Below are 27,830 nucleotides of genomic sequence, written 5' to 3' on the forward strand. Positions count from 1 at the left end.
TCAAGGCAGGGTCGCCTCATTGCAGGACCATATAGCTAGCTATTAAAGAGCCCATATTATGCCTTTTTTGGGGTTCGTATATTTAATCTATGTACCTACTTTTGTACATTCACAATAGCTAAAATTCAAAAAAAGGGTCTGTTTTCATGTACTGCTCCTCCTTGCTCCCTCTACACTCTGAGTCCGTCAGCTACACTCTGTAGTGCCCGCACGTGGGCCAAGTCTGCTCTGATTGGTCTGCCGATCCGCTCTGTCGTTATTGGTCAGTTGCTCAGCAAGCTTCTTGGAAATCTCAACATGAGCTGCAGGGCTTGCCACAACAAGCCAATGGACTTAGATCAGTGATCTCACACTGACAATGACGCCGCACTGACACATTTTTATCGAGGGGGGCTAGAACCGAGCGTTACATGCAGCTAATGCTACAGCTAACAGGAGGACGTAGGAGAAGCCACGTTTCTGCGGACTTTGAATTTTTGCACATAGATGTGCCTAAACATGCACAGGACACTTGGAAAACACACTAAAGAGCATATAAAACCAGAAAAAGCATAATATGGGACCTTTAATACAAGTTTTCGGGAGGTTATTAGGAGTGAGAAATAATACAAACCAACCTCAATTAATGTACCCGTCCATCCATCCATTCATTCATCCATCAATCCATCCATCATCTAATAACACATCCATCTATCCATCCTTCCATCCATCCATCTAATAATACATCCATCTATCAATCCATCTATCTAATAACACATCCATCCATTCATCCAATAACACATCCATCTATCCATCCTTCCATCCATCCATCTAATAATACATCCATCTATCAATCCATCTATCCAATAACACATCCATCCATCCATCCAATAACGCATTAATCCATCCCACCATCCATCCAACCCTCCAACCCTCCATCCATCCATCCATCCATCCATCCATCCATTAGCCCAATACAGCATATGAAAAGGGCTTACTTCCTTTTTATGTTCCCCCTGATGTAAATTGGTGCATTATAATGTGCCATGACTGAGCAATCACGTATTACTCCATCATCATCTTATGTACTCTTGGTAATCCTAAAACAAATGATCCTAGATTACTGCTGTTTTTATTTCAACAGCAGTTGGATCTGTGCAATGAAGATGTAAAGCAACATCAACAAAACAAGAGGATTAAAAGTCAGCTCAGACAGGCAAACCTTGTTTGGAAACACGTTCTTTTGTCTCTAATATAACTGCATCACACACTCTTCAGATGACTGCGTGTTACAGAAAGGTTCAGTTTCATTGATTTAGTGACTGTAAGACACTCATCAGTCATGTCGTTTTTGTTATTACATTAAGCACAAAGACTTGTGTGTGTGTGTGTTGAAATCAGAAGGTTGAGGATAAAGATAGACTGAGGAAGCTTAGAAGCAGCGCGGTTACATCAGAGTGAGCTTGTGGCTTGCATTTAAGCTCATATTTCATAATGTTACAGTAGGTCTTTCTTACCTGTCTCTATCAGTTTGTATGAAACATCCACTCATGCCAACACCCAGACATTGAACTGGATTAATTATCGTCTGCACTAACCACTCTGCCTTTTGTGACTCTGCCGGGATACGCTTACATATACTCATACAAACACATTTATCAGGTGGTTTATTGAGTGATATAAAGTATCTTATAAAAATATCCATCCTTGTGTGGCAACCTTTAGATAGATAGATGGGTGAGAGGGGGTCTTAGTGATCAGGGTGAAGGCGGTGAAATGGGTCCTCTGTGATGAGGGTGAAGGGGGTGAGAGGGGTCCTCAGTGATGAGGGTGAAGGGGGTGAGAGGGGACCCATACCCATAGGTCATGACCATAGGTGAGGGTTGGAACATAGATCGACCGGTTAATCAATAGATTTGCCTTCAGGCTCAGCTCTCTATTCACCACAACAGTTCGGCACAATGCCTGCATTCGATCTCACTGTCCATCCTATACCTCATGCATGAACAAGACCCCCGAGATACTTAAACTCCTTCACTTGGGGCAAGGACTCACTCCCCACACGACGAACCATGGACCAAACCGTCAAACAAAAGCCCAATTGTCCAATTATATGTAATGCCTTTAAGGGAAAATTGCAACACAATGCGAAATAAGTTAAGTCTGTCCACTTTCCTTTTCTATTTCTCATTTATTAAAAGCTCAAAAAGTCTAAAAGTTGCTCAAAATGTATGGCAATGTATGCTCTGCAAGTCTGCAAATACTTGGCAGTCACTTGCTTATGTGTCATCTTTATTGTAATTCTTTAAAGTAGAAATCATGAAAGAGAGAGAAGAAATATCCTGCGTCTTCTACAAGGTTGGTTAAATTCAGTCCAAGTCAGACACAAATTGATGAAACAACATACCGGGTCATAATATTATTCATTCAACTCTGCTTAATTCAAAAACAAAAACACTTTTATTAAAACATGTAGTTACACATTTATTTTCTTATTGGTGTATTAAATACACTAACCAATACCTCAGACAACCTACTATTTAATGATTTTCTAGGAGGGAAAAGTAGAGGATGGAGGCATATTGGATGACATACTACATCTCTTGTTATTAAAGGTTTTCACATTTCTGCACACGACCAGTGGTGTATTAAATAATCCCCAAAACCTTAACCAATACTTTTTAATAATGGTTTTCTTTAATGAAAATAAGGTATGGAGGCGTATGTATGAGGTACTACATCTCTTGTCATTATAGGTTTTCACATTTGTGGGCAGGAACATGTCGGCATTTGGGTATTTTTAACTGTGAGCTCCCTCTGCTGTCCATTAAGGGACTCTGCACCTCAACATTTTCAAACCCTCTCTACATGTTTTTTCAAGCCAAACCTGGAACATGATTACAAATGTATCTTTACACAGCGCTCGCTGTGGGTGTAATGGATATAAGGTTATGTACTAAGTTAAACTAATAATACATGTTAAAACTAGTGTCTTTCTAAAATGTTATATATCCTTCTAAAAAGCTAGTTATAAATTAATGTTAATTCATGTTCCTAAGGTTAAGTTTAAAAGCATATTGGTAATTGATTGGTTTGGTCTTAAGCTTTTGTTATTGTTTTACTTATTGTTATTATTTTACTGTCTGAGCGTCATTCATTACACCATTGAATGAAAGCTGGCAACACTGTGTTTTTTTCTTTCTTCTTTATTTCTCCCCTTACAGGTAAGAGTACTGGTTAAAAGTGAATAAAACCAAGTATAAATGTGTTGTAAGTTTTCGGGAACAAGTTAGTGATATGTTTTCTGTATACAAAGTAATTTCAGTATGTTTATGAAGCGTGTTAAGTATGAATGTGTTTGCCGTGATGCGTGCATGCTAGCTTGAATCACACAGACAGAGCGCGATAGAGAGACGTGTAGTGTGTCTGCTGAGAGTGTGTTATTTAAGTTGTATTGGTCAGTTGAACAATTACAGTTACATGGTACAGTTTAAAGAAATATCACTCTGCAAATGTGTATGTGTATAACTACTAATGCAACTAAGAAAGAGTTAAATATGTTAACATAAAACAAGCAATGGATTATACAGTATTGAGAAATGCTAGCCTGTTATATCACAGATGTAAAGGTGTTAAACAGTGCATGTATGTTTGTCTAAGTGTATAATTGTATACAATGAAAATGTGATGTGTTATTGCATATTATTCATTACACCATTGAATGAAAGCCAGCAACAACGTGTTTGTTTGTTTCTTCTTATTATGTACATTTCTTGTATAAGTCTATTTTTTATTATGTACATTTCTTGTATAAGTCTATTTTTTAATTGCACAGTTTAATTTTGTTTCATCTAGATTAAATCTTTTTTCGGGTTAATATATATTTATGGGAGTGTGTATTTCAGCCATGTGTGTGTGTATCATGTTCAACAACAGAGTATAAAACTGAATTTACCCTTGCGGTATTAATAAAGTATATCTTCTTCTTCTACTCTCACACAGTGAAAGCAGAACCAAGAGCCGATTCCCAAACTTTAAGGACTTTTCCTCCTGATTGCACCTGTGCAAACCGGAAGATTGATGTGTGCTCCCCCTAATGTCATGAAAAATATGTGATGGAAGCTGTGAGAGTAAGAGCATTTTTGACTGTGTTTGTATTCAAGCAGTGCATATGAGACGTCTACAATACACATAGATCTGACTTTTACTTCCATCTGTTGAAGCTTTTAAAGGTAACTTTGTTGTCATTGTGCAGTCCAGATTTAACACAAACAGTGTGAGCACTCATGTCATGCTTGATATTTAGACCGTCCAGTGTAAGCCCGTCATTTGTGAGCTTTGGTTTTGCGTCATAAACGATTCACAGTGTGAGTTAAAGTTCCACCTCAACAGTTATACAATCATAGAGTGAATGCTCGGCTTAAGTCATGAGAAGCAATGATTACAGCTCAGGCTTATGCCTTCAGTGTCCTGAATGAACGAACACGAAGCTGGATTTCATTCGCCTATATGTGTCAGATACACTGAAGCTGGTGATAAAGTCGAGTCGGTCATCACCTCAAGCATCCGTCCAAACCCGAAGGCAGGGAAGAGGGGTTCTGTGAACGTTGAGTGGAAGGTGTGGAGGTGGGTTGGTTTGACTGAGGAGACTATGGATGGGAGACAGTAGAAGGACACAGTGCCAGCAGGCCAGTCCAGATACACTGCTACCCCATTAGAACAAGAGACCTGGGGTTTAGTTATCTCTGTTGGTGTGTTATTGTGCCAGGCAGTGTAACCCTGAGGGGAGCAGACCAGACTCCAGGACTGATCGTTCCATCCAATGCAGCAGTCATCACCATCTCCTCTCCTGTTGATGCCACTGTAAGTCACTCCTATGTTTACCCTTCCATTGTACTTGACCTCCCAATAACTACGTCCAGTGAGGCCTTGATCGCACAGCAGCTGTTTCCAGGTGTCAAATCTGTCCGGATGATCAAGATACAGCTGCTTTTCTCTTACCAACATCACTCCTTTGTTGTCGTCAGAAAGCAACAGGTTCCTATCTGCTGTGATGGGGTCCAATATAAGCTCAATGAAATCTGATGGAGGGAACAAGAAACAAAAACAAGTTGGCAACCCATTGATTCTGTTCTTCTACAGGTTTTTGGTAAATGCTATTTGAATTAAATGTTTATATTCGTAGGCATAATCAAGTATGGTGAAGTCATCTTCAATCAATAAATCATATAATCAATCATTATGAAGAAAATGAAAAACTTTAAAAAAGGGCAGGTTTAGAAACTAATCATTGTTAAATTTTTTAGAGGAACCCAACATAATCAAGCGTTTGGTAACAGTGGCAATGAAAAACGTTCCTTTAAATGGCTATGAATTTGAGATTGTATCGCGCTTTGCTAGTCTTCTGACTACTCAAATTGCTTTTTACACCGCAGGTCACACCTACACATTCACACACTGATGGTAGAGGCTGCTATGTAAAGTATCCATCAGAAGTAACTAATCTGATTAATACACATTCATATGTCGCTGATGATGCAACAGTTAAGTATCTTGCCCAAGGACACAACAGACATGTGGCTGCAGGAGTTGGGGATCAAACCCCTGACCTTCCAGTTGAGAGATGGCTGACTCTACCAACTGAGCTACAGCCGCTTTTCTATTTTATAATGGGATCAGTGACGTAAGAAAGTATACTATAAAGTATAACTTACACCTAAGTAGTGATGGCTTCAGCCGATCTTTTCCACAATGATCAATCCTATGGAAGAGGAAGGAAATGATAAACGAAAATGAAGGACAATAAACAAACACTTAAACAAACACTTTAACACTAGCCTCATATGTTGCCATAATGAAATGATGTGTAATTATGTTAAGTACACTACTTGAGAGTTTCCAGTTTCCACTGTCGGTTATCCATTCCAGCACGGAGCAGCTTCACTCCTGAGTCTCCCGGATGATTGTAGCTCAGGTCCAGCTCTTTCAGATAGGAGGGGTTTGAGTTAAGAGCTGAGTCCAGAAAAGTGCAGCCTTTCTCTGTGACCAGACAGCCTGAGAGGCTGCAAATACATAAACAAAGATTCATTTTTTTTTTATTCAGCTCATCGCTTTCCTTTTTGATAAATGTTATAGTTAGGGCTGGTGCTGGTGTAGACCAGCTCCTAGTTATGCTGCTATAGGCTTAGACTACCGGGGGAACTGGCACCTTGAGCTCTTATCTCTCTCTCTCTCTCTATCTCTCTCTGTGCATATACAGTACATCATATTACTGCATGTATCTATCTGTAAATCTCAGTCACTAACCACCTACTTTCCTGGGAGCTCTTGAGCTCTCTTAGGCTCCTCGAGATCGTTGGTTGACGGCCTGCCAGAACAAGATTTCTGGCAGGCCGATTTTAATAAGGCAGTTTTTTCTTACCATTGTAACTTCTGCTGCTTTGCTAAAGTGCTCATGATGGATAGTCTGGGTCTTTGTAATATAGCAATAAGTAAGGTCTTTTACCTGGTTTTTGTAACATAACAATGAGTAAGGTCTTTTTACCTGCTCTTTTGTCATGTTAAAAGACAAAGAGTAAGGTATTTTACCTTCTTTTTGTAAAGTGTCTCGAGATAACACTTGTTATGAGTTGACGCTATACAAATACAAATTGATTGATTGATTGAATTGATCATACATGTCATAAGTCATGTGGAGTATACAGGATGGAATGTAGACAGGGGGTGCGTTCGAATTGTCCCTCCTATCTGCTTTCACTATCCACTTTACCTTAACCCCGGAAGCATTTAAGTGGCGGCCATGATAAGAGCCATTCGAATTCTCTAAAAGTTAAGGAAAGGTGGGTCAATGCTTCCTTTATAACCTCCTTTAGCATAGGATACACTGGACCATCCTTTACGAAAGGAGATGAGATATGCCACCCCACAATTCCTTGCGGCCGCAACATTTAAAGCGAGTCGCGCATCCGACCGTTCACGGAAATGAATGATGATCGTAAAGTGACACAGATCATGTAAGGGATAAAAGATAAGAGACATTTTAATCCAGATGATGTTTTATTCAACATATTTCATTCACTTAAGAATGCTTTGTGCAGTTGTACATTTGTATGCTTAAAATATTATGTGTAGGCTATATCTTACATAAATGTAACAATTAATTTCATACAATCATATTTATGTTGATGTTGATTTATGAGTGGACAGGAAGGTGATGGTTTCACTTTTGTTACTTGTAGCCTGGTAACCTATATTTCTTTTATTTCAATCCCAACCTTGTGTTAATTAGGATTATTTCACCGGTAAGAAGGCACAGGGGAAAGTTTTTTAGATGCGTTTTTTGTAGTCCATTTTCGGAACATTGTAGTTTCAACACGGCGGACCCGCGTCATTAACCTCCGCCGGCCCATCGCATTTAATGACGTCGCCTAGTGGAAAATGCGGTCGGATTGTCAGAGCAACGAAATCGCCTTTCCCTAAGTCCTTTATGAATTCTCCGAACATCTTTCCTTGACCTCATGACGTTTTTGCGGGGTTAAGGTAAAGTGGATAGTGAAAGGAGCTAGGAGGGACAATTCGAACGCACCCAGACTTTTGGTCTTACAGGGGAATAGATCTATGATGTCCTCAGTCAAATGTTTGTTTGACATATCTATCAGCCCAGTTGTCTCCTTAATGAGACCTCAACTCAACTCAACACAACTTCAACCTTATCTGTCCCCAAAGGGTGATTGGTTTTGCGGCAAGGCAGAATAAGACACAAAAGCCAGCATGGCAGAATGCAAGTTGCCTTAAATATAACAGCCTTTGAGAAACAACCGAATTCCTTGACTGAGGCTCTTAGCAGCTTCCATTAGAATAAAGTACCAACATGTGAGTCAACATGAAGTATAAACAGGTCACTGTTAAATAAAAATTAAAGATAAAAATGTGCACATTCCAACACAGTCAAATACATTTATATAATTTTGACACACATAATCCAAACTCCAAATAGGTTACTTGAGTGGGGAACAGTCCTGTCCTGGTTATTTCATATATTTCTTTGAGACACTTGCTGTAAATTGATATCATGGTTGTTTTAAAATGGTCAACAAGCTTTACTGACGTGTAATGTGAACGGTTATGATAATACTTTCATTTATTCTTTATCTTAAATAGAGAACTGACCTTAGAATCTCCAATCTACAGTGAGGACTCTTCAGTCCATCTGAGAGTAACTCTACTCCTTTATCATGCAGGTCATTGTTACTTAGGTCCAGCTTCCTCAGAGAAGAGTTCATGGAGGACAAAACTGGGGTCAATGCTGCACAACTTCTACTCGAGAGGTTACAGCCACTCAGCCTGAAAAAAGAAAGAGAAAATGTTTGAGAGTGAAATGTTTCCTTGTTCTCTGTAGTTATTTATGACATTTTATCTGCATACTTACATGGAGGTTTTGGAAGCTTTAACCACTGGCAGCAGCCTCAGCAGTCCCTTCTCTGAGGCAGAGAATTGCCTCAGGTCAATCTCATCAAGATCTTTTTGTGACGACAGTAAGATAAAAATGAGCGCTGAGCACTGTGCAGGAGAGAGTTCGTTTTTAGACTGACTTCCAGATCTCAGGTATTGTTGCATCTCCTCTACCAGAGAGAGGTCATTCAGCTCATTCAGACAGTGGAACAAATTGATGCTCTTCTCTGGAGAAGGATTGTCCTGGATCTTCTTCTTGATGTACACTGCAACAGTGTCCTGTGGTTTGCCTCTTGTCTTGTTCAGCAGGCCTCTTAGCAGTGTCTGATTGGTCTCCAGTGAAAGTCCCAAGAGGAAGCGGATAAACAGGTCCAGGTGTCCATTTGGACTCTGTAAAGCCTTGTCCACTGCTCTCTGGTAGAAATGTTTAAAGCTAGAACTATGCCCTAATGGCAGAGGCTGTATTGAGGCAAACTGTTTTTTTCTCAGAAGGTCATCGCCATGGTTGATGAACGTCAAAAAAACATAAAGTGCTGCCAGAAACTCTTGAATGCTCATATGCACAAAGCTGAACACCTTATCCTGGCTTGGCCCATGATACTCTTCTTTGAGGATCTCTGTGAATAGTCCTGAGTAGACCGAGGCAGCATGTATGTCTACTCCACACTCTTTTAGGTCTGCTTCACAGAAGATAAAGTTTCCTTTTTCCAGCTGCTCGAAAGCCAGTTTCCCCAGAGTGAGAATGGTCTTAATGGACTTTGTGTTCCAGACTGAATCTGTTGATGCATCGCTGTGATACTTGACATTACCCTGTTTGGTCTGAACCACTAGGAAGTGGATGTACATCTCAGTCAGGGTCTTAGGAAGTTCTCCCCTCTCTCTGGTTTTCAAAAGCTCATCTAAAACCGCAGCATTGATCCAGCAGAAGACCGGGATGTAGCACATATTGTGGAGGCTTTTGGATGTCTTAATGTGGGAGATGACTCTGCTGGCCTGCGCTTCATCTCTGAATTTCTTCCTGAAGTACATTTCCTTCTGAGGGTCACTGAACCCTTTCACCTCTGTCACCATGTCAATGCATTCAGGCGGGATCTGATTTGCTGCTGCTGGCCGAGTTGTTATCCAGATGTTGGCAGAGGGGAGTAGCTTACCTCTGATGAGATTTGTCAGCAGCACTTCAATTGAAGTTGGCTGTGTGACATCAGTTAGGATCTCATTATTGTGGAAGTCCAGAGGAAGCTGACACTCGTCCAAACCGTCAAAGATAAACACAACATTGAGCTCATTGAATTTGCAGATTCCTGCTTCTTTGGTTTCGGTAAAGACGTGATGAAGAAGTTCCACCAAGCTGAACTTCTTCTTTTTCAGCAAATTGAGCTCTCGGAAAGTAAATGGAAATATAAACTGAATATTTCTGTTGGCTTTGTCTTCAGCCCAGTCCAGGATGTACTTCTGCGTCAGGACTGTTTTCCCAATGCCAGCCACTCCCGTAGTGACCACGGTTCTGACTGGTGCAGCTCCCTCAGGCAAAGGCCCAAATATATCCTCACATCTTATGGTTTTCTCTGAACTTGCTGATTTTTGTGAAACTGCTTCTACCTGCCTGACCTCATGTTGATCATTCATCTCTCTGTTTTCTCCTGCTGTGATGCACAGCTGCGTGTAGATGTGATTTAGGAGGGTCGGGTTTCTTGCTTTTGCTATTCCCTCAAACAGATACTGAAAGTTCCTCTTTAGTCTTGACTTTAGCTTACGTTGACAAATCACAGCAAGAGTTTCTGAGGAAAGAACAAATATCATCAGCTAATGGATCCTCAGATAAATGTGAATGTGAATAACATAACCAGCGTGATATGTCAGTGTCAATCTCAAGTGTATTTTGGCTTCACTTTGTACAACAGAAGGAGATGGAGACACTTTGTCCATATTGATATACAGTCAGAGATAACCCCAATATCCAATGTTGTGCTAAATTAACTTACTGCGCTGCAGAGAGTTAGCCAGGGTCTCCTGCTTTATTCTCCTCAGGAAACTCAGAGTGATCTTCAGAAATGCTTCTTTGTTGCTTCTCTGATCTTCTTCTTCACCAACCATGTCGTCGTCTTCATCCTCTCTTAGCTTCCCTAAGCATTCTGCATCCAGCACGTTCCTGAACCCTCTCAGCTCATTCTTCACAAAAGTCACAATATTCTCCTCAAGAAGCTAGATGAGGAAAAGCACATGTTGATACAATGATGAGAGCGAAGAGCATGATATCCACCCAACTCTGCTGAAAGCTGACTCTGTACAAACTGAAATATGAAGACTCTTTTGTTCTGGGTGTCATTGTGCCAGGTATTTTCCCACAACCAACTGCTCCTATGAATTAAACATCCATACGGCAATACTTAACCTGCTTCCCACACAAACTTTTCTAAAAGATGTTGCTGGCAAAAACTGGCAAAATGCAGAGAAAGATAAAGTCTGCACACTAGAAACTGAAAAATGTCACTGTGTTAATAAATGATATGCCCATTTAGAAAACTTTTACAAAAATGTCAAATAGCATTCACATCCCAGAAGCTGAGTTCTTGGTGCTGGACAAAAAAACATCCAAATACAGAGATCGACTAAGTTCACACACCAGAAGCTGCTCCAGACATGAACAAGTGACTAGACACACCTCCAGATATAAATATCCCTGAGGTCACCTGATAGGCCGTGTCTATTCACATGTGGTGATTATTCCCATTAAAAGTGAATTGGGCATATAATTTATTGACAAAGTGACATTTCTCAGTTTCAACATCTGATATGTTGTCTTGGTGCTATTTCTGATGAACTGTGGGCTTTCAATTTCTGGAAAATCATCACTGTTTTTATTCTCATTTTACACTAAGTCCCATCTTTTTTTGGAATAGGGGTCTGTAATTGCATTCATGTTGGAAGCTTTCTTTGAAGTAAGAGAAGTTTCAGGTACACTAAACACGTCTCCCTGAGCGAGTCAACACAGGATGTTGTTTATCAGGACAAAGTGTTATGAGTGGAGATGTAAAAACAGGTTCATCAATGTGTCACAGTGGTATTTAAACAACATGGGACTCTGCCAGTGCTGGTATGTATTTTTGTAGGCCAACCCGGAAGTAGCATCACATGGGGCTCTGTGGCAAACGCACGTTTCTGAAGCATAGGTGTTTTGTTCAGCAGGATAATCTTCACAGATGATCACCATTTTTATGATGTTTGAAGCGTTAATGAGGCTGACAGAAGTAAAAAGCTAACGTTATGCTACAAGCTAACTACACCACGGTCGGATGATTGAGACGTCACTACCGTTATGCTTCAGACGATCTCCGATAAACTAATCTGCGTAGCTTAATAAATTGTTTACTAACCAAATATTTGCCTTAACCTAAAGATTAAACCTACATGAGACATCTCCGACTAGTGAGAGAGTTCCCGGCGTTCGTGTCCAGTGTGATGACGTTTAATGTCCCCGACAACCACTGTAGTCACATTTAGCCACTTGTTAGCAACCGCCTTTTTAAAGACGCGTAAAAACTTCAAAATTCAGAAGTGGGGGTATTACCTAACGTAGTTTATGTGGTCTAACAAAACGCCAACATCTCTTAAGCTTGTGTTAACCACAGACCTTATTTCAGGCGTCTCACCACAAACCCATTCAAAATCCCCATTGACTTTTAGACGTTAGACCTCATGGCGCTTAAATGCTAACTTACTTCTGGGTTTAAGGACTCATTCCTGTGGCGCTCTATACCCTGATCAGAAGGTGTCATCATTTAGGTCAGAATGTGTGGAGCTTTTCAAGAGGGCTGACCTGAGAGACACTTAAAATGTATTTAAAGATCCAGTTAGGAGTTTTTAGCTGGTTATGAATTACATTGAAATGAACAGTAATGCCTCTTTATGACCTACAAAAGTAAACAAGACCATCAGCTAATAGTTGACTATTTCTACATAGCATGTAGAATACATGTCTCAGACTGCTTGCACAGGGTAGTTGTCAGACAATTACAGCAGAGCTAAAGGAACTGCTATTTTTTTTACATTTTACAAAGAAAATGTTCCCAGTGAGTGTGACTGACAGCAGGATTAGACGTCCACAGGGGGGCACTAAAATCGACAGGTACCTTATATTCCTCACACATTACCTCACTCATCCAACTTTTCACATAGTAAAAGTCAATCTCACTACACATAATTTAAGAGGTGAAACGTAGTACATACTGTGAAAATGGAGTCCAGGTTTGTCAGATGTTTCCCGGAATGACGCTCACTGATGACCTCAGCTCTCCTCCTGTGAGGTCTGTTGACCCAGAATACACGAGATAGTTTCACCCTTCACACATGTTCTCAGTGATAATGATGCCTGTACTATGATGGAGAGCTGGAGTTACGTACTCAAGCAACCATTCAAAAATTCACACAGGAGGAACTGCTCAAAGAGAAACAGTTAATTACATTTCAAGGATGTTCTTATGTGATTATTTCCATCCAAATCACTCAACTTCAAGATTTGACCTTGTCTGACCTCCATCACATATCATATCCCTATACATACAGCTCTAACAGAAAATGTTCTTTACGGGAAATCAGTGTCTTCACCGTAGTTTATCCACCCTGAATGTTATTTATAAGTACTTCAACAGATGGTGTAGTCCGCTGTGATATTAAAGACATGATGTCCTGGGGGGAAAAGGTTTGTTCAGCATTTTGAGGTATAATAATAATATACAGCATATTTGTTTACTGCTCAGTGGTGCAGTGGTAACACCGTTACAGTTCCTCACTTTATTAGATCCATCCTATATCTTTACAAACACCACGAGTTAGATGAGAACTAAAACATCCCAGCACACCACAACATTAACGAGAAATAGTCAGCTGAACATTCTCTTCTTTGAAGTGTAGGAGGAAATGATTGCTGGGTTAGGGTTACAAGAATAATCCAAGAATAATGTTGAACGTAAACTACCTGCCAGTAACTGAAAGAGGAAGGAAGAAGAAAGAGCTGCAATTCAGGTTTTACCTGCTATGGAGCAATGTAAGGTAAGTAAAAACATCTTTAAATGTTATCATGAACTTTTATTATCAAAAATAAAAGACGTCAGTGCAATAATGAATCAATAAAATGACATCTGTGATTGGCAGTATTATGATGACGTCATCATTACTCATTAATTACTGTAATAGTGGGATTCTAGGTGGAGCTCATTTTGAACTTTTTAAGACTATAAAACTACAACTAGTAAACATTTTAATATGGATTATTCTGCTGATCATTTATTTAAGTAATCTGCTGATTCTCTGGGTTTATAAAATGTCTCAAAAGAGTTCAAGAATAAGACCACAAATACTGATAGCCTGTTTGAAAAACAGTTAAAATCTGAAACAATGAGAAAATGAATGAATGGAGTATGAAACAAGTATGAAACACCTGTCATTACTGTTTGTTGGGCGAACCTGATGAAGCTACAGACGAAACATGTTCGTTAACATTAAAGGGTCAGTTTTTTTATGACATAAACCCCATTTATACATTTATTTGATCATTTGATTTTGAATGGAACCAATTTGCATCATGATACAGTACGTTTAACATTTGTACTGTGAGAACTTCATGCTCTATATTCTATGCTTCTTCTGAATGTTTCACTTGGATGGTTGACTTCCACCATGCAGAACGATTTATCTGCATATATGAAGTTTGAAAGTCCCAAAAGCCGTTCATTTAAACACGATGAGAAACCTCAAAAACCTCCAGTGAAGATACAGGTTATTGCAGGTGAGTAGATTCACTTACAACATCACTGTGACTTAAATTCTCACCTTGGCTTGAACTTCGTCCAATCAACTCTGAACTCTATGGGTACACTCTTAAACCGCTCGCTCCTCATGGACACGAGGCTGGTTCCAGGTGGGTCTGGTCTCTCCTGGTTCACTTGGCTTCAAGACAAAATCAACATTTACCTTTCAAAGTAAAAGAGCCAATAGAATGAATGATTTTTTAAAATGAATAATGACACCAAAAATAGTCTTGATGCATTTCTGGGTTAATGCAAAGTATACTTCAGTCAAAACCACAGACTGTAAATATTGATGTTTGACGCCTGAGTGACGTCAGCCATCTGTTCCTGCAGGGGGTTCTGGAGGTTCATCGGCAGCAGCCGCCATGCTGGAAATGCTGTCTCAGTCTAACTTTCAGTCAACCTAACCACAGGCTGAGACCTGGAGCTGGGGTGGGTTTTAGGCCTCTTGACAAACTGTTACATCGCGCCCACCTGTCAATCATGTCAGCCACATGCCTAACTATGGATAACACGTATCGTTCATAAAATTAAAACGGAGCCGTTTAAAAAAAAAATCAAATACCATGGCGAGCATTAACTCTTAGTATTTTAAAATACTTACATTTGTTGCCCATCCTTGAAAAACATCGGCTCAAACATGGACGAGTCGCTCTTCATGGACACACAGGTGGGTCCAGGTGAGTCCGGTCTCTTCTGTGCCTCAGCAGGGCTACAACCAAATATAATAGAAGGTATATAAAAAGACCCAGAATGACTAAACAAAAGAAAATCAATCAGCACACCACATCATGACAGGTTAGGCTGATCTTAAAAGCAAACCACAAAAAAATCCCACTACACTGTAAAAAGTAATTGGACAGAAATTTGAAGAATGTATTTCTTGAGTTTTTTTCTGCCAAAAGATTAAACACAAAAAAAGTTTATCACTCAATTCAGAAAAAATAGCATTAAAACTGGCTTGTAATCTTTAAATTAAAATAAATGGTACATTAATTCAAGGGCTCTCTAGATTTCTCCTCTTTGTAACAACATTTAAAACCATATTCTTTCTGCTATTTTTTAAATAAAGCAGTTTTATAATTTTTAAGTAAAACTCAATTTAACGCCATCAGTGTTAAAAATGTAATCACAGCGCGCCAGTAGTGGTTAGTGAGCGTGCCCAATGTATGGAGGCTATAGTCTGTCAAGTGGCCTGGGTTCAAATCCGACCGGCGGCTCCTTTCTCGCATGTCATTCCCCCCTCTCTCTCTCTGTCCTAATTTCTGACTGTCCTATCTCTAAAAAAACTAAAAATAAACCTTGAAAAAGAAATGTAATCAAAACTTTGGACTCTTTTTTTTTTTTCATTTTAACAACATATTAATGAAATAAGAAACACAAAAATCAATAAAAACTACTTCAGATATCAGACTCTTCATTTTCCCAAAGGATGTATAAAGGATTGTTATACAGCATCAAATTCCTCAGACTGTCAGTTCAGACTGCCTTTCTTCACATTGAACTTTGTGTGTAATCAGCCATTTATTTATTAGTCATCTGAATTATTGAAGAGAACCTGATTCTGCTCATTCTTTTGACGCTTCAACCTTTTTTTTTTCTATTAAAAAATGTAGGATGTCCCTCATTGAATGCTGACATATTCTTGTCAAGTAGTCCATCCTTGAAATGAATTACAAATACAAAACAGGATAAAATGAGCTGATATAGTTTAACTATGTCTATTTACCATAAAAATCTTTTATGGTAAATGGACTTGAGCTTGTATCGTTCTTTTCTAGTCTTCTGACTACTCAAAGCACTTTTTACACCGCAGGTCACACCTACACATTCACACACTGATTGCAGAGGCTGCTGTGACCATCAGAAGTAACTAATCCCATTTATACACATTCATACACATGTATATGCTGCAGACGAAGCAGCAGGACCAACTTGGGGTTAAGTGTCAGATCAACTTCATGTCTAAATTCATTTTTTTCATCCAGAGCAGGAATTCTTTCTAGTATAATCTATAATTATCTTAAAATAACATGGCAAGCATTAACACTTAGTATTTTAAAATACTTACATTTGTTGCCCATCCTTGAAAAACATCGGCTCAAACATGGACGAGTCGCTCTTCATGGACACACAGGTGGGTCCAGGTGAGTCCGGTCTCTTCTGTGCCTCAGCAGGGCTACAACCAAATATAGTAGAAGGTATATAAAAAGACCCAGAATGACTAAACAAAAGACAATCAAACAACACACCACATCATGACAGGTTAGGCTGATCTTAAAAGCAAACCACAAAAAAATCACACTACACTGTAAAAAGTAATTTGACAGAAATTTGAAGAATGTATTTCTTGAGTTTTTTTCTGCCAAAAGATTAAACACAAAAAAAGTTTATCACTCAATTCAGAAAAAATAGCATTAAAACTGGCTTGTAATCTTTAAATTAAAATAAATGGTACATTATATTTTTTGATGCGATTATTTAAAAAACTGAATTCTACGGAGCCCTTGAAGTCCCAAACAGTTATGCCCTGAAGTAAATATCTTGTGCGATGAACTTTTTTTTTTTCTGGGGGGGGAATTCAAGGGCTCTCTAGATTTCTCCTCTTTGTAACAACATTTAAAACCATATTCTTTCTGCTATTTTTTAAATAAAGCAGTTTTGTAATTTTTAAGTAAAACTCAATTTAACGCCATCAGTGTTAAAAATGTAATCACAGCGCGCCAGTAGTGGTTAGTGAGCGTGCCCAATGTATGGAGGCTATAGTCTGTCAAGTGGCCTGGGTTCAAATCCGACCGGCGGCTCCTTTCTCGCATGTCATTCCCCTCTCTCTCTCTCTCTGTTCTGACTGTCCTATCTCTAAAAAAACTAAAAATAAACCTTGAAAAAGAAATGTAATCAAAACTTTGGACTCTTTTTTTTTTCATTTTAACAACATATTAATGAAATAAGAAACACAACAATCAATAAAAACTACTTCAGATATCAGAGTCTTTCATTTTTCTAGTCTTCTGACTACTCAAAGCACTTTTTACACCGCAGGTCACACCTACACATTCACACACTGATTGCAGAGGCTGCTGTGTAAAGTGACCATCAGAAGTAACTAATCCCATTTATACACATTCATACACATGTATATGCTGCAGATGAAGCAGCAGGACCAACTTGGGGTTAAGTGTCAGATCAACTTCATGTCTAAATTCATTTTTTTCATCCAGAGCAGGAATTCTTTCTAGTATAAGCTATAATTATCTTAAAATAACATGGCAAGCATTAACACTTAGTATTTTAAAATACTTACATTTGTTGCCCATCCTTGAAAAACATCGGCTCAAACATGGACGAGTCGCTCTTCATGGACACACACGTGGGTCCAGCTGGGTCTGGTCTCCACTGCCTCATGATGCTTCAACACAACATACACAGAAGTTAAGGTTACAGTTGAGCTTTGAGATGATGAACAGTCCTGAACAGTCCAAGAAGTTTAAATCTCACCTCTCAACTTTGGTCTGCTTATCATGATGAGTGTTACTCCATCGTGGGTCTCCTCAGACACATTCATGGTGGAGAGTGCATCTTGACACAAACAAAAAGCATTGATTAATTTTTAAAATACATTTCAACCGAAGTCGTAGCAGTATGTTTACTACAGTCAACAGTTCAACTTTCTGTTTGATTATAGGTGAGGATACTTACCTCCTCAAGTCCGATCCAGATCAAGAGAGAAAACAGAAAAGACTCCTCAGTCTTCGTCTGCTCCTGTCAGTGTGACTTTATCCTTTTTTAAATCGTCATTGTTTAGTTCCAGACTACCGGTCTAACAAGGCTGATCTGTTCCAGTAAATCCACAGAGCTCCTGGAGCAGTTCCAGGTTTGTGTGTTTACACAATGTATCATATTTAATCTTTTCACCTGACAACTTTCAGCGTGCATGACATAAAAAACTGACATTAGGGAAAGAAAACAAAGGTTGTATTTCTGATGTGTAGTTATGATCATTACTTTTTACAGGTAAGTGTTAGGTACAATCACGTCGCCATACATGCAGTCTGGCATTGTCCCTGACCCTAAACACGCCCTGAACAGCGAATTTAAAATATAACCACCTGAGATACAGGGTTCAACTTTTTAATAGGACTGAATCACTCTTTAGTTCACCAGTCAATCCTTCAAAATGAATATGGAGCTGAATGCCAGATCGAAGTGCCTTAAAGGCCTCTGAATATTACTTTGGTGTCATCTATCTATCTGTTGCTGCCACTTTTATAGCTGCGCTGGACTATGGCGCTGTTTTACATTCTCTGAACATACAGAGCTTTGAGATTCATCACTAACTTTAAAGGGGAGATATTATGAAAAACCCACTTTCACAGTGTTTTTTGAACATTTATTTGGGTAACCTGAGTGTCTACTGACCCACAAAATGTGAAATAAACCCATCCAGTCCTTTGTTTGTGGTCTGTATAAGTCTTACAACACAGAGAAAAATGCTCCATTTCACATTTGCTCTCTTGTGATGTCACAGTGGGATTCTGGTAAAAAAAAAAAAAAAAACCCTCCCCTCCCCTCCCCTGGTATCTCCACCCATGGACTCCACCCCCAGACTAGAACTAAACTTTTGCACAGTTCTGCCATTTTTATTCTTGCTTGGGAAGGAGTGATGTCTACCAGGAAAACTCAGGGGGGGCTCATTACATTTAAAGAGACACACACACCAAAACGGAGCATTCTGAGAGAGCTGGTTTATACAGGGTCGCTGGCTCAAGTCCAGATGCAGACCAAATCTGGGAAATTGGTCTGGTAAGTGTTGAGATGCCAGTTCACCCTCTGAGCACTGCCAAGGCCCTCTATACCAGCCAAGCAGTGCCTGCTGTGAGCAGCCCAATCACTCTGACATATCTCCATTAATGTCCTTTGGATCCTGTTTGTGCATGTGTGTGTAGCATGTCAACATGTTAACAACAGAATGTAAAATTGAATTTCCCCTTGTGGGATTAATAAAGTTTTATCTTCTTGAAGTGATATCTAAGAAGTGATCCAACATTGATTTAATTAGTCACTGTAGGTACCTTTATTCCGCACCATCTAACCTATTGGTTCTCCAGTGGTGGTTTTGGACTCAAAAGTAGGTCACAGAGTCGTTTTCAGTGTATAGCGGCTTTCATGAACAATGAAGCTGCTAAGAGTCTAAGGTTGGGCCTAATATATTTGTCCGACGAGCTTTCAAAAGAATACTGTGATACGTAAAAAAAAGTTTGACTGTCTTATTAACGTAAAAAAGATAATCAACTTAACTTATAATAACGTGCATTAACTCATAATCACAGTGAACAAAAAATACAGCAACCCAGCTCACCCCCTCTCTTCCACTGAGAACAAAAAGGTGAACAGGTGAGTTAAATCAACACATCTCCGCCCATAACCATGTGACCTGACATCCCCCCCCTACTCAACACAATCCTAATAAATGATATAATAATCAATAACCCAAAACACCAATATATAACAGACTACCTTAACCTTAAATAAATACCACAAAGACAATTATATCAATCCATGGCTCCAACACAGTGGGTCGCTAGTTTAGGAAAAGTGTGTTATAAAGTCTATGAAGCACTTTGAGCACATTCCTGTCACATGATTTGTACTCTATGAGGTCATAGCTCCACTATTTTTTTTATTAAATTAATCCCCCTAGCTGAAAAATAATGATTTTGGTGGTGGATCCTCAGGCTGGAGAGAGAACAACTAATCTATTACGATTTAAAACAACTTTACATGCAGTGTTTAAATTATCTGAAGAGGACACCGTGGTTAACATGTTGTGAAATTGGAAACAGAAGCTTATTGCGCACACACGCGCATGCGCAGATGACAGGTCAGATGACGGTCACGTGGTTCAGGCAGTCAGCTGATGCTAACCAGCCGGACGGTTCTCCTGCTGCAGAGACGGATCTGACGGTCAGACAGGATGCCTTTCTCCGAGCTGTATTTCAACGTCGATAACGGCTACCTGGAGGGGCTGGTCAGAGGATTTAAAGCTGGCATATTGTCCCAGGCGGATTATTTAAACCTGGTTCAGTGTGAGACCCTGGAAGGTGAGTGCAAGCTAACTGCTAACTGACAGGGCTAACGCTAAGCTAACGCAAGCTGTCAAAGCTGGTGAGCTACGAGACATTTCTCATATTGTCAGTCACGTATGTGTGCTTTCTAACCGGGATTTCTTTCTTTATCACGTAATACCTCGTTCTAAAAAAATAATAACTGAGACTAAAGGTGAATAATCGTTTGATAATGGTTCATAAAGGTTCTTAAAGGTTCATAAAGGTTCATAAAGGTTGATATCTGCTCAGCTTCAGGGAGCTAACATTAGCCTGTGATCACTTCTCAATGTTGGACTTTCTAGAGGAAGTGAAATTACTGTATGAAGAGATGATGTATTCAAGTATTCACAGAAAGCTCAATCTATAACATTATGTTACCAGCACTGTAATTATAAAGCCGCAGTTTTATTATTCAGTTTTATTATTCAGTTTTATTATGGTCATTAAAAGGTAAAGTGAATGATGTTAGACATCAACATAACTGATCTTTTATTGCAATAAATACTTATTTTCTGATAGTTAAGCTTAAATATATCTATCTATTTATTTATTTATCTATCTCTCTATCTCTCTATCTTTCTTTCTCTATCTCTCTATCTCTAACTCTATCTATCTATATATCTATTTATCTCTCTCTCTCTCTCTCTCTCTCTATCTATCTATTTATTTATCTATCTATTTATTTATCTATCTATTTATCTCTCTATCTATCTCTCTCTCTCTCTCTCTCTTTCTATCTATCTCTATCTATCTATCTCTATCTATTTATTTATTTATCTATCTCTCTCTATCTATCTCTTTATCTCTCTCTCTCTCTCTCTCTCTCTCTATCTATATCTTTATCTCTCTCTATCTATCTCTCTATCTCTTTATCTCTCTCTCTCTATCTCTATCTCTCTATATCTCTATCTATTTATTTATTTATCTATCTCTCTCTATCTATCTCTTTATCTCTCTCTCTCTCTCTCTCTCTATCTATCTCTTTATCTCTCTCTATCTATCTCTCTATCTATTTATCTCTCTCTCTCTCTCTCTATCTATCTATCTCTATCTATCTATTTATTTATCTATTTATTTATCTATCTATTTATCTCTCTATCTATCTCTCTCTCTCTCTCTCTCTCTCTCTCTCTATCTCTTTCTATCTATCTCTATCTATCTATATCTCTATCTATTTATTTATTTATCTATCTCTCTCTATCTATCTCTTTATCTCTCTCTCTCTATCTCTATCTATCTATATCTCTATCTCTCTCTATCTCATGATGCTATGACATATAATGTAAACAATACCTGATACAGGTGTGCTGCACGTGTAATACATCTTTTTCTGATAACGTTTAAGATAAGATATAATTTATGGTCCTCAAATGGAAATTTGTCCTGGACTCTGTCCTGCAATTACAAGACAATTAAACATATATAAATAGAGATCATAGAAAACATGTAACAATTCTACAGGTATACATAAAAAACACCTTCCTGCAGCTGGGACATATTGACATGTTGCACATCATCCTACATGACCTGTTATTCAGAATATTTGTGGACATCTGCTCAAATCAATGTTTATAGCAGTTCAGCCTGGTCTTCTCCCAGAGGGTAAAAGCTGTTCAACATCAACATAACTGAGCTAGTATTGCAATAAATACAATCTATCATTGATATATGTAACGATCGTAATACTTCAATACACATACATCCTAATTTAAGGCCCAGTCTCTTTTACTCTGCTGCACATTTTGACAAATACAGGCAGGATTCAATTAGAGGCCTCTACACATTTATTGTTTAAATAAATTGTGCATCAAAAAGGAGAAAAAGCAGCAAGACAAACAAAATAAAGGTGTCATCTGTGCAAGAAAGACGGAATAATGCTGCTATGTGTTCAGACCATGAAGCAGGTTTGTATGCTGTCCTTCAAAGCAAGATCAAATCCGTGATTTACAATTTACAAGTCTATATCCCATATTTGCCTTGTAAATAGTTTTTGTTTGTAAATAGTTAAAGAAGGCCTGACTCATGGACATCTATCTATCTATCTGTTCATGATTTCCTGATGCTGTGAAACATTATGTAAACTTTATTTATAGTAGTATAAATGTGTGGAATTACTGCACAGAGAGGGTTCGACATTTTTGGGGACAGGATCAACCTCCCAGGAATTAAACCTGTCCACAGTTTTGCTGTTTAAGGAGAATTTTACACTATTCATTCATTTTAAAAGGTTGTCATCAATTGAAATGCTGAGGCTGTTTTAAAGAATAGTCAGCAGATATGTAAAAAGTACATGATAATTTTGACAGTTGGTTAAATAATGTAAATAAAATAGTACGGTATAAAGAAGCACCAATGAGGAAAATCAGGGCCGATGTTGGAAATTACAACAAAGCTGATTGCCAATTCAAATACCGATGTTCATTGCATCATTTCTTTCGGTGTAAGACTCCCACAATGCCAACAATTTCTCTCATGTTTGATGAAAACAAGTCAGAGTTTGTTCCAACAGGTGACTTCATCTGCCCAATAAAAAACCTCTTCTCTGAATCAGCAGTTAGGTTTAGTAGATACTAGATATAACAAATAAACATCGGCCACTGACATCTGTTCATGCCACATTATTTGCAGATGTCTGTCAACGTTTCTAAGCTCTAGCTGTGTCTTCACCGTCCATGTTTCTCTCCTGCAGATCTGAAGCTCCACCTGCAGAGCACAGACTATGGCAGCTTCCTCGCAAACGAGGCGTCTCCCCTCACCGTGTCCGTTATCGACGACAAGCTGAAGGAGAAGATGGTGGTGGAGTTCCGCCACATGAGGAACCAGTCGTATGAGCCTCTCGCCAGCTTTATGGACTTCATCACGTAAGCAGAAAGCTTTTATGTCCAAATAAGTTAAATCTTTTTAAGTGTAACACTACCTGCTGAATTTTCAAACCAGTCGATTTTGTGTTTTCTCTGTCAGCGTTACGTTATCTTTTGGTACATTGGCTGTAAACATGAACTGTGTAGGGAACTGACTCAACCGTTCAAGAGATCTGACAGTCTCCAGCTGTAAATACATCCGCTGATGATTTGCAGTGTTGAAGATAAAAAGCAGAATAACGCACCTTTTAAATAATGTGTTACTGTATATAAAAGGTCACATATTATACTTCTTTGCAACCCCTTTTATATAAGTCTCAGAGGTCCCCAAAACATGCTTTTGAAGTGTCTTGATAAAAAGCCACTTATGATCATTTTTTAAGTAAAAGCCAAAAGGGTTTCCATCTTGATCCCACTGTAACAGAAATAGCAAAACGATGGGATTGTCTTCTCTGCTCCATCATGACAATCTCTCCCCGCCTGCCTTGTGCCCCTCAGATACAGCTACATGATTGATAACGTCATCCTGCTGATCACGGGGACGCTCCACCAGCGGGCCATCTCCGAGCTGGTCCCAAAGTGTCACCCGCTGGGCAGCTTCGAGCAGATGGAGGCGGTCAACATCGCCCAGACTCCTGCAGAGCTCTACAACGCCATCCTGGTGGACACGCCCCTGGGTTTGTAGCCTAATGTTTGTAAAAACTGAACTGTAATGTCTCCTTCAGGACAGCAGGTGGAGCCAAAGCTTAAGAGAGATTCCGATATTCTTTCTTTGTGTTTGATCTAAATTATTTTTCTTTTCCCTTCAGCTGCTTTCTTCCAGGACTGCATATCTGAACAAGACTTGGATGAGATGAACATTGAAATTATCCGTAACACACTTTACAAGGTAAAACATTTGAGTTATTGTGGGAGTTTGAGTGATTAAGAACAATTTTAGAAAGAGAAAGTTGATTTATAAAGGCATAAAATTGAATCGTCTGATGTCTGGAAATGGTAAAAGAACTGAAAAAGCAAAACACATCTGACATTGTTGATACTGAGAATAAACTAAATACTTGATTATATTGACTGAGACATGAACAGGGATGGTGTTGTAAATGTAATTTTTCCTCTTTTTCAGGCGTACCTTGAAGCTTTCTATAAGTTTTGCTCCAACCTCGGAGGAACCACAGCTGATACCATGTGCCCTATTCTGGAGGTGAGTCTCTCTTTAAAAAAATAAAATACAAATCAGGCACACGTGCAAACAAATTCATAATCACACAGCTGTTGTTAAAACCTGATGTGTCAGGAAAGAGTTCTGCTACAAAGCATATCTGGAGTTTAACTGCTTCTCCATCATTTTTCAGCCTTTCAGTTTGTGACAGTATTGCATGATTTCTTAATCTGGCTTTTAGTGATTTATTAGATTTTTATATTTACTTTAGGAGGATTGAAAAGGATAAAAATGTGAGAGTTTGATCCCTAAATGTTCCTTTAAATAGGCTCAGTGTCTATAGATGTGTAAGTGTCTGTTCAGTCGGTATGTTGTCGTTGCTCCTCTGACCCTCGTCTCTCTGCCGCAGTTCGAGGCCGACAGGAGAGCCTTCATCATCACCATCAACTCTTTCGGCACGGAGCTGTCCAAAGAGGACCGTGCCAAGCTCTTCCCTCACTGTGGAAAGCTTTACCCAGAAGGCCTTGCTCAGCTGGCCCGGGCAGATGATTATGAGCAGGTCAAGGCCGTCGCTGATTTCTATCCTGTAAGTCCAACAGTTGATTGGTCACTGAGATCTAATCAGCCTTAATAATATATAATTTTAGCATTTATATGATGTAATGTCTTATGTTTGGATCCATTTGTGTGATTAGTGTCCTAACCAGATTCTTAAAAACTTTGAAATCAGTCCTGCTGGTTTGTGTTGTTCACTTGTTTCTTTTGTCCTGATGGTGTTTTCTGTCTTCAGGAGTACAAGCTGCTTTTCGAGGGAGCCGGCAGCAACCCAGGAGACAAAACTCTGGAGGACCGTTTCTTCGAGCATGAGGTGACACACTCTTGAAAAGTCTGATGTTGTAACTGTATGACAGGTGGAGTTTTTGGTTGCGGCTGTTAGCTGAATATTACGATTTTTCCACCTTCAGTGATTCCAGTCACATCAGAAGCTTCTAAGTTTAGATTCTGGTCTCCATTTGTTTGGACCAGAGAAGGTAGGCGGTTTTAAGGCACCCCTACATTGCTGTTTTGGACTCCCCTTGGTTTGTCAAACGGAAAACGGGCAAGCAAACTGGGTCAGATAGAACTGATGCTACTCGACCTAAAAAGCCTCTGCATGTTTCTAATAAGCTCCACGAGCAGAAACGTGCTCAAACTAGGATCAACATTGGAGATGCTTTTGAAAAATGGAGAGAGGTTAGAACACAGAAAGGTTTACAGACCGATGCAGAGCTGGATAAACACTGAAGCTTCAGAGTCCACCACATGGCAACCTGCGTGAGCATCAACTCTAGAGAGGAGGGGGCAGGGGGAGACAGCGCTCTATAATTTTTGAATCTTAACTGCAGTACCCATTTTAAACACTAGGTGTCAGAGTTACAGATTGCTCCTTTGAAATTAGCAGAAGCTCTGCTCAAGCGGAGTGTCCCCTCAGAGAAGTACACATGAGACAGATTGTTTTACAAATCTGCACTTCACAGTGTTTTGTTTAGGGTTTGATTCTTTGATCCTTACTGTGTGTTGTAGACTTCTAAGTTTCATTTTGAGACTTGATTTGTTTAATCTAAAGCCTGCATGGCTCTTAATAATGCAAGGCTCAATGACACAGCTTGAAAAAAGAAAAGCACAAGAATTCTACTGATAACATTAATTTGTTGAGAACAGTTTATTGATAAAGCATCTTTCTAGAACAAACTTCACAAAGTGCTTCACAATAAAAGATGAAAACTTGAATCAGAGAGACTGTAACAGACATGAAACACAGTCTGTAAAAAAGTCTGTTCAGGGTCAACACTTTAAGACTGGGACATGTTACACTTCAAAAAGATAAAGCTAGTCTGAAGTGGCAGATTGAAAGTTGTTTTCTGTCGATATGGTTACTAAGTACTGCAATAAGGTAAAGTATGTCTGCCATGGTCACTCATCAGTCCTTTCCACACTTACAGGTGAAGCTGAACAAACTGGCCTTCCTCAACCAGTTCCACTTCAGCGTTTTCTACGCCTACGTCAAGCTGAAGGAGCAGGAGTGCAGGAACATCGTGTGGATCGCCGAGTGCATCGCCCAGCGGCACCGCGCCAAGATCGACAACTACATTCCCATCTTCTAAACCCTCCTCTTCCTCCTTGCTTCCTCTTCCCTTTGTCATTTCCTTCAGTCTTAAAGAACTTTCCATCTCTGTGTTAAAGATTCTGATGGTTTGATGCTAAATTCCCTGCATTCTTCACTGGTAGGTGTTAATTAGTCTGTCCGGGACGCCCCAAGTCTTCAGTCAAACACGCTGAACGTATCATAGACTTTAAGACCGAGTGTTAGGCTCATGTTCAGAGGTAGCTGGTTCAGGTTTTAATCAGCTGACGAGGTAAACTGGACGGAGTACATTTGACTTCCAAATACTCGCCTCTGATTGTGTAAACTTTCTGATGCACCAACCTGACGCACCATGAGAAGTGTTTCCAATTTATACTCTGACCCCACAGTGAACTGGGTCAGAAGAGTCTTGGGTGTGGTAAAGCTTGATTCAATTTGATGTAAACCCCCGGCACATTAAACACCAACCATGCTAGGCACTTGAAACACCTACAGATGTGCAATATGATATATGTTCTGGATTTATCTCCCACACCAAAAATCTGTGAGTACCCCAGATCCTCAGAACGAAGCGGACATTTAAACATTCCTCTGCTCAGCATCGGCCTCCACCAGGTCCCCTATAATGGCTATTTATTTCTGTTTTGTGCTCCAACTGTCAGCATGTCTGGTCATTTCTGAGTTTCCCCCCCCCTCCCAGAAAACAACCGAGTGAAGTGTGTGAGCCCCCCCCCCCCATCCCCCTCCCCTGATAGCTGTCTTAACTAGGTGTTGTTAGCTCTGAACAGAAGCTTCCGGTCCTCTCGTCTCTGTTCCTGTGTGAACTCTTGACTTTCTGTAAATGAACGTACTGAAATGAGGAGAATCTACCACGAGTATGTGACAGACTTGATGTTTAAAGTATACAAAGATATAGAAATATTTAAAGATGAGTACGTGATTTTCTTTTTTTTTTTCATGCTGTAAAAATGGATTTGTTGCCGTTTTGATCTGTTTCTTTCTTACTTGTGAAATGTGTATTGTAAATGTGACGAGACGATTAAATAGACTGAACTGCACTCACGCAGGTCTGGAGACATTTAAAGACTCCTTCAAACATTTGTTTATTCATTTCACTCTTTTTTTACAGATGATAGATGAAGGACAGAAAGATCCAGTAAATTACAGTTTATTAAAGGTCACATATTATCCAAAATACACTAACCATGATTTTCTAACACTAATATGTCCCCAATCGGTCTACAAAAACCCCTAATCATAGAAAAGGCCATCCTCCGTCTTTTGCCTGCTCCACTTTTCAGAAAATGTGTGCTTAAACAGGCCTTTTGGAGATTTTCCCTT

The 27,830-nt window shown here is 39.3% G+C and overlaps 2 protein-coding genes across 2 annotated transcripts; one reads left to right on the plus strand and one right to left on the minus strand.

Moving 5' to 3' along the window:
• Positions 1 to 2,920: 2,920 nt before the first annotated feature.
• LOC109988640 (NLR family CARD domain-containing protein 3) lies at positions 2,921 to 18,062 on the minus strand. Its single transcript, XM_020640197.3, has 13 exons — positions 17,937 to 18,062; positions 17,736 to 17,816; positions 17,542 to 17,646; positions 16,309 to 16,416; positions 14,842 to 14,949; positions 14,260 to 14,376; positions 12,658 to 12,736; positions 10,413 to 10,632; positions 8,408 to 10,208; positions 8,149 to 8,322; positions 5,868 to 6,041; positions 5,694 to 5,740; positions 2,921 to 5,060 (listed from the first exon to the last, which is right to left on the minus strand). Exons 3-13 carry the CDS (start codon positions 17,640 to 17,642, stop codon positions 4,477 to 4,479), a joined length of 3,513 nt encoding a protein of 1,170 aa, XP_020495853.2. The 5' UTR covers positions 17,643 to 17,646; positions 17,736 to 17,816; positions 17,937 to 18,062; the 3' UTR covers positions 2,921 to 4,476.
• Positions 18,063 to 20,137: 2,075 nt separating this feature from the next.
• On the plus strand, positions 20,138 to 27,567 carry LOC109988658 (V-type proton ATPase subunit d 1). Its single transcript, XM_020640213.3, has 8 exons — positions 20,138 to 20,338; positions 23,034 to 23,205; positions 23,704 to 23,882; positions 24,015 to 24,094; positions 24,329 to 24,406; positions 24,774 to 24,950; positions 25,155 to 25,232; positions 26,347 to 27,567. The coding sequence occupies exons 1-8, from the start codon at positions 20,212 to 20,214 to the stop codon at positions 26,506 to 26,508; spliced, it is 1,053 nt and encodes a 350-aa protein (XP_020495869.1). The 5' UTR covers positions 20,138 to 20,211; the 3' UTR covers positions 26,509 to 27,567.
• Positions 27,568 to 27,830: the final 263 nt, after the last annotated feature.

This window comes from Labrus bergylta, chromosome 3 (genome assembly GCF_963930695.1).
Source record: "Labrus bergylta chromosome 3, fLabBer1.1, whole genome shotgun sequence".
NCBI classification, from domain to species: domain Eukaryota; kingdom Metazoa; phylum Chordata; class Actinopteri; order Labriformes; family Labridae; genus Labrus; species Labrus bergylta.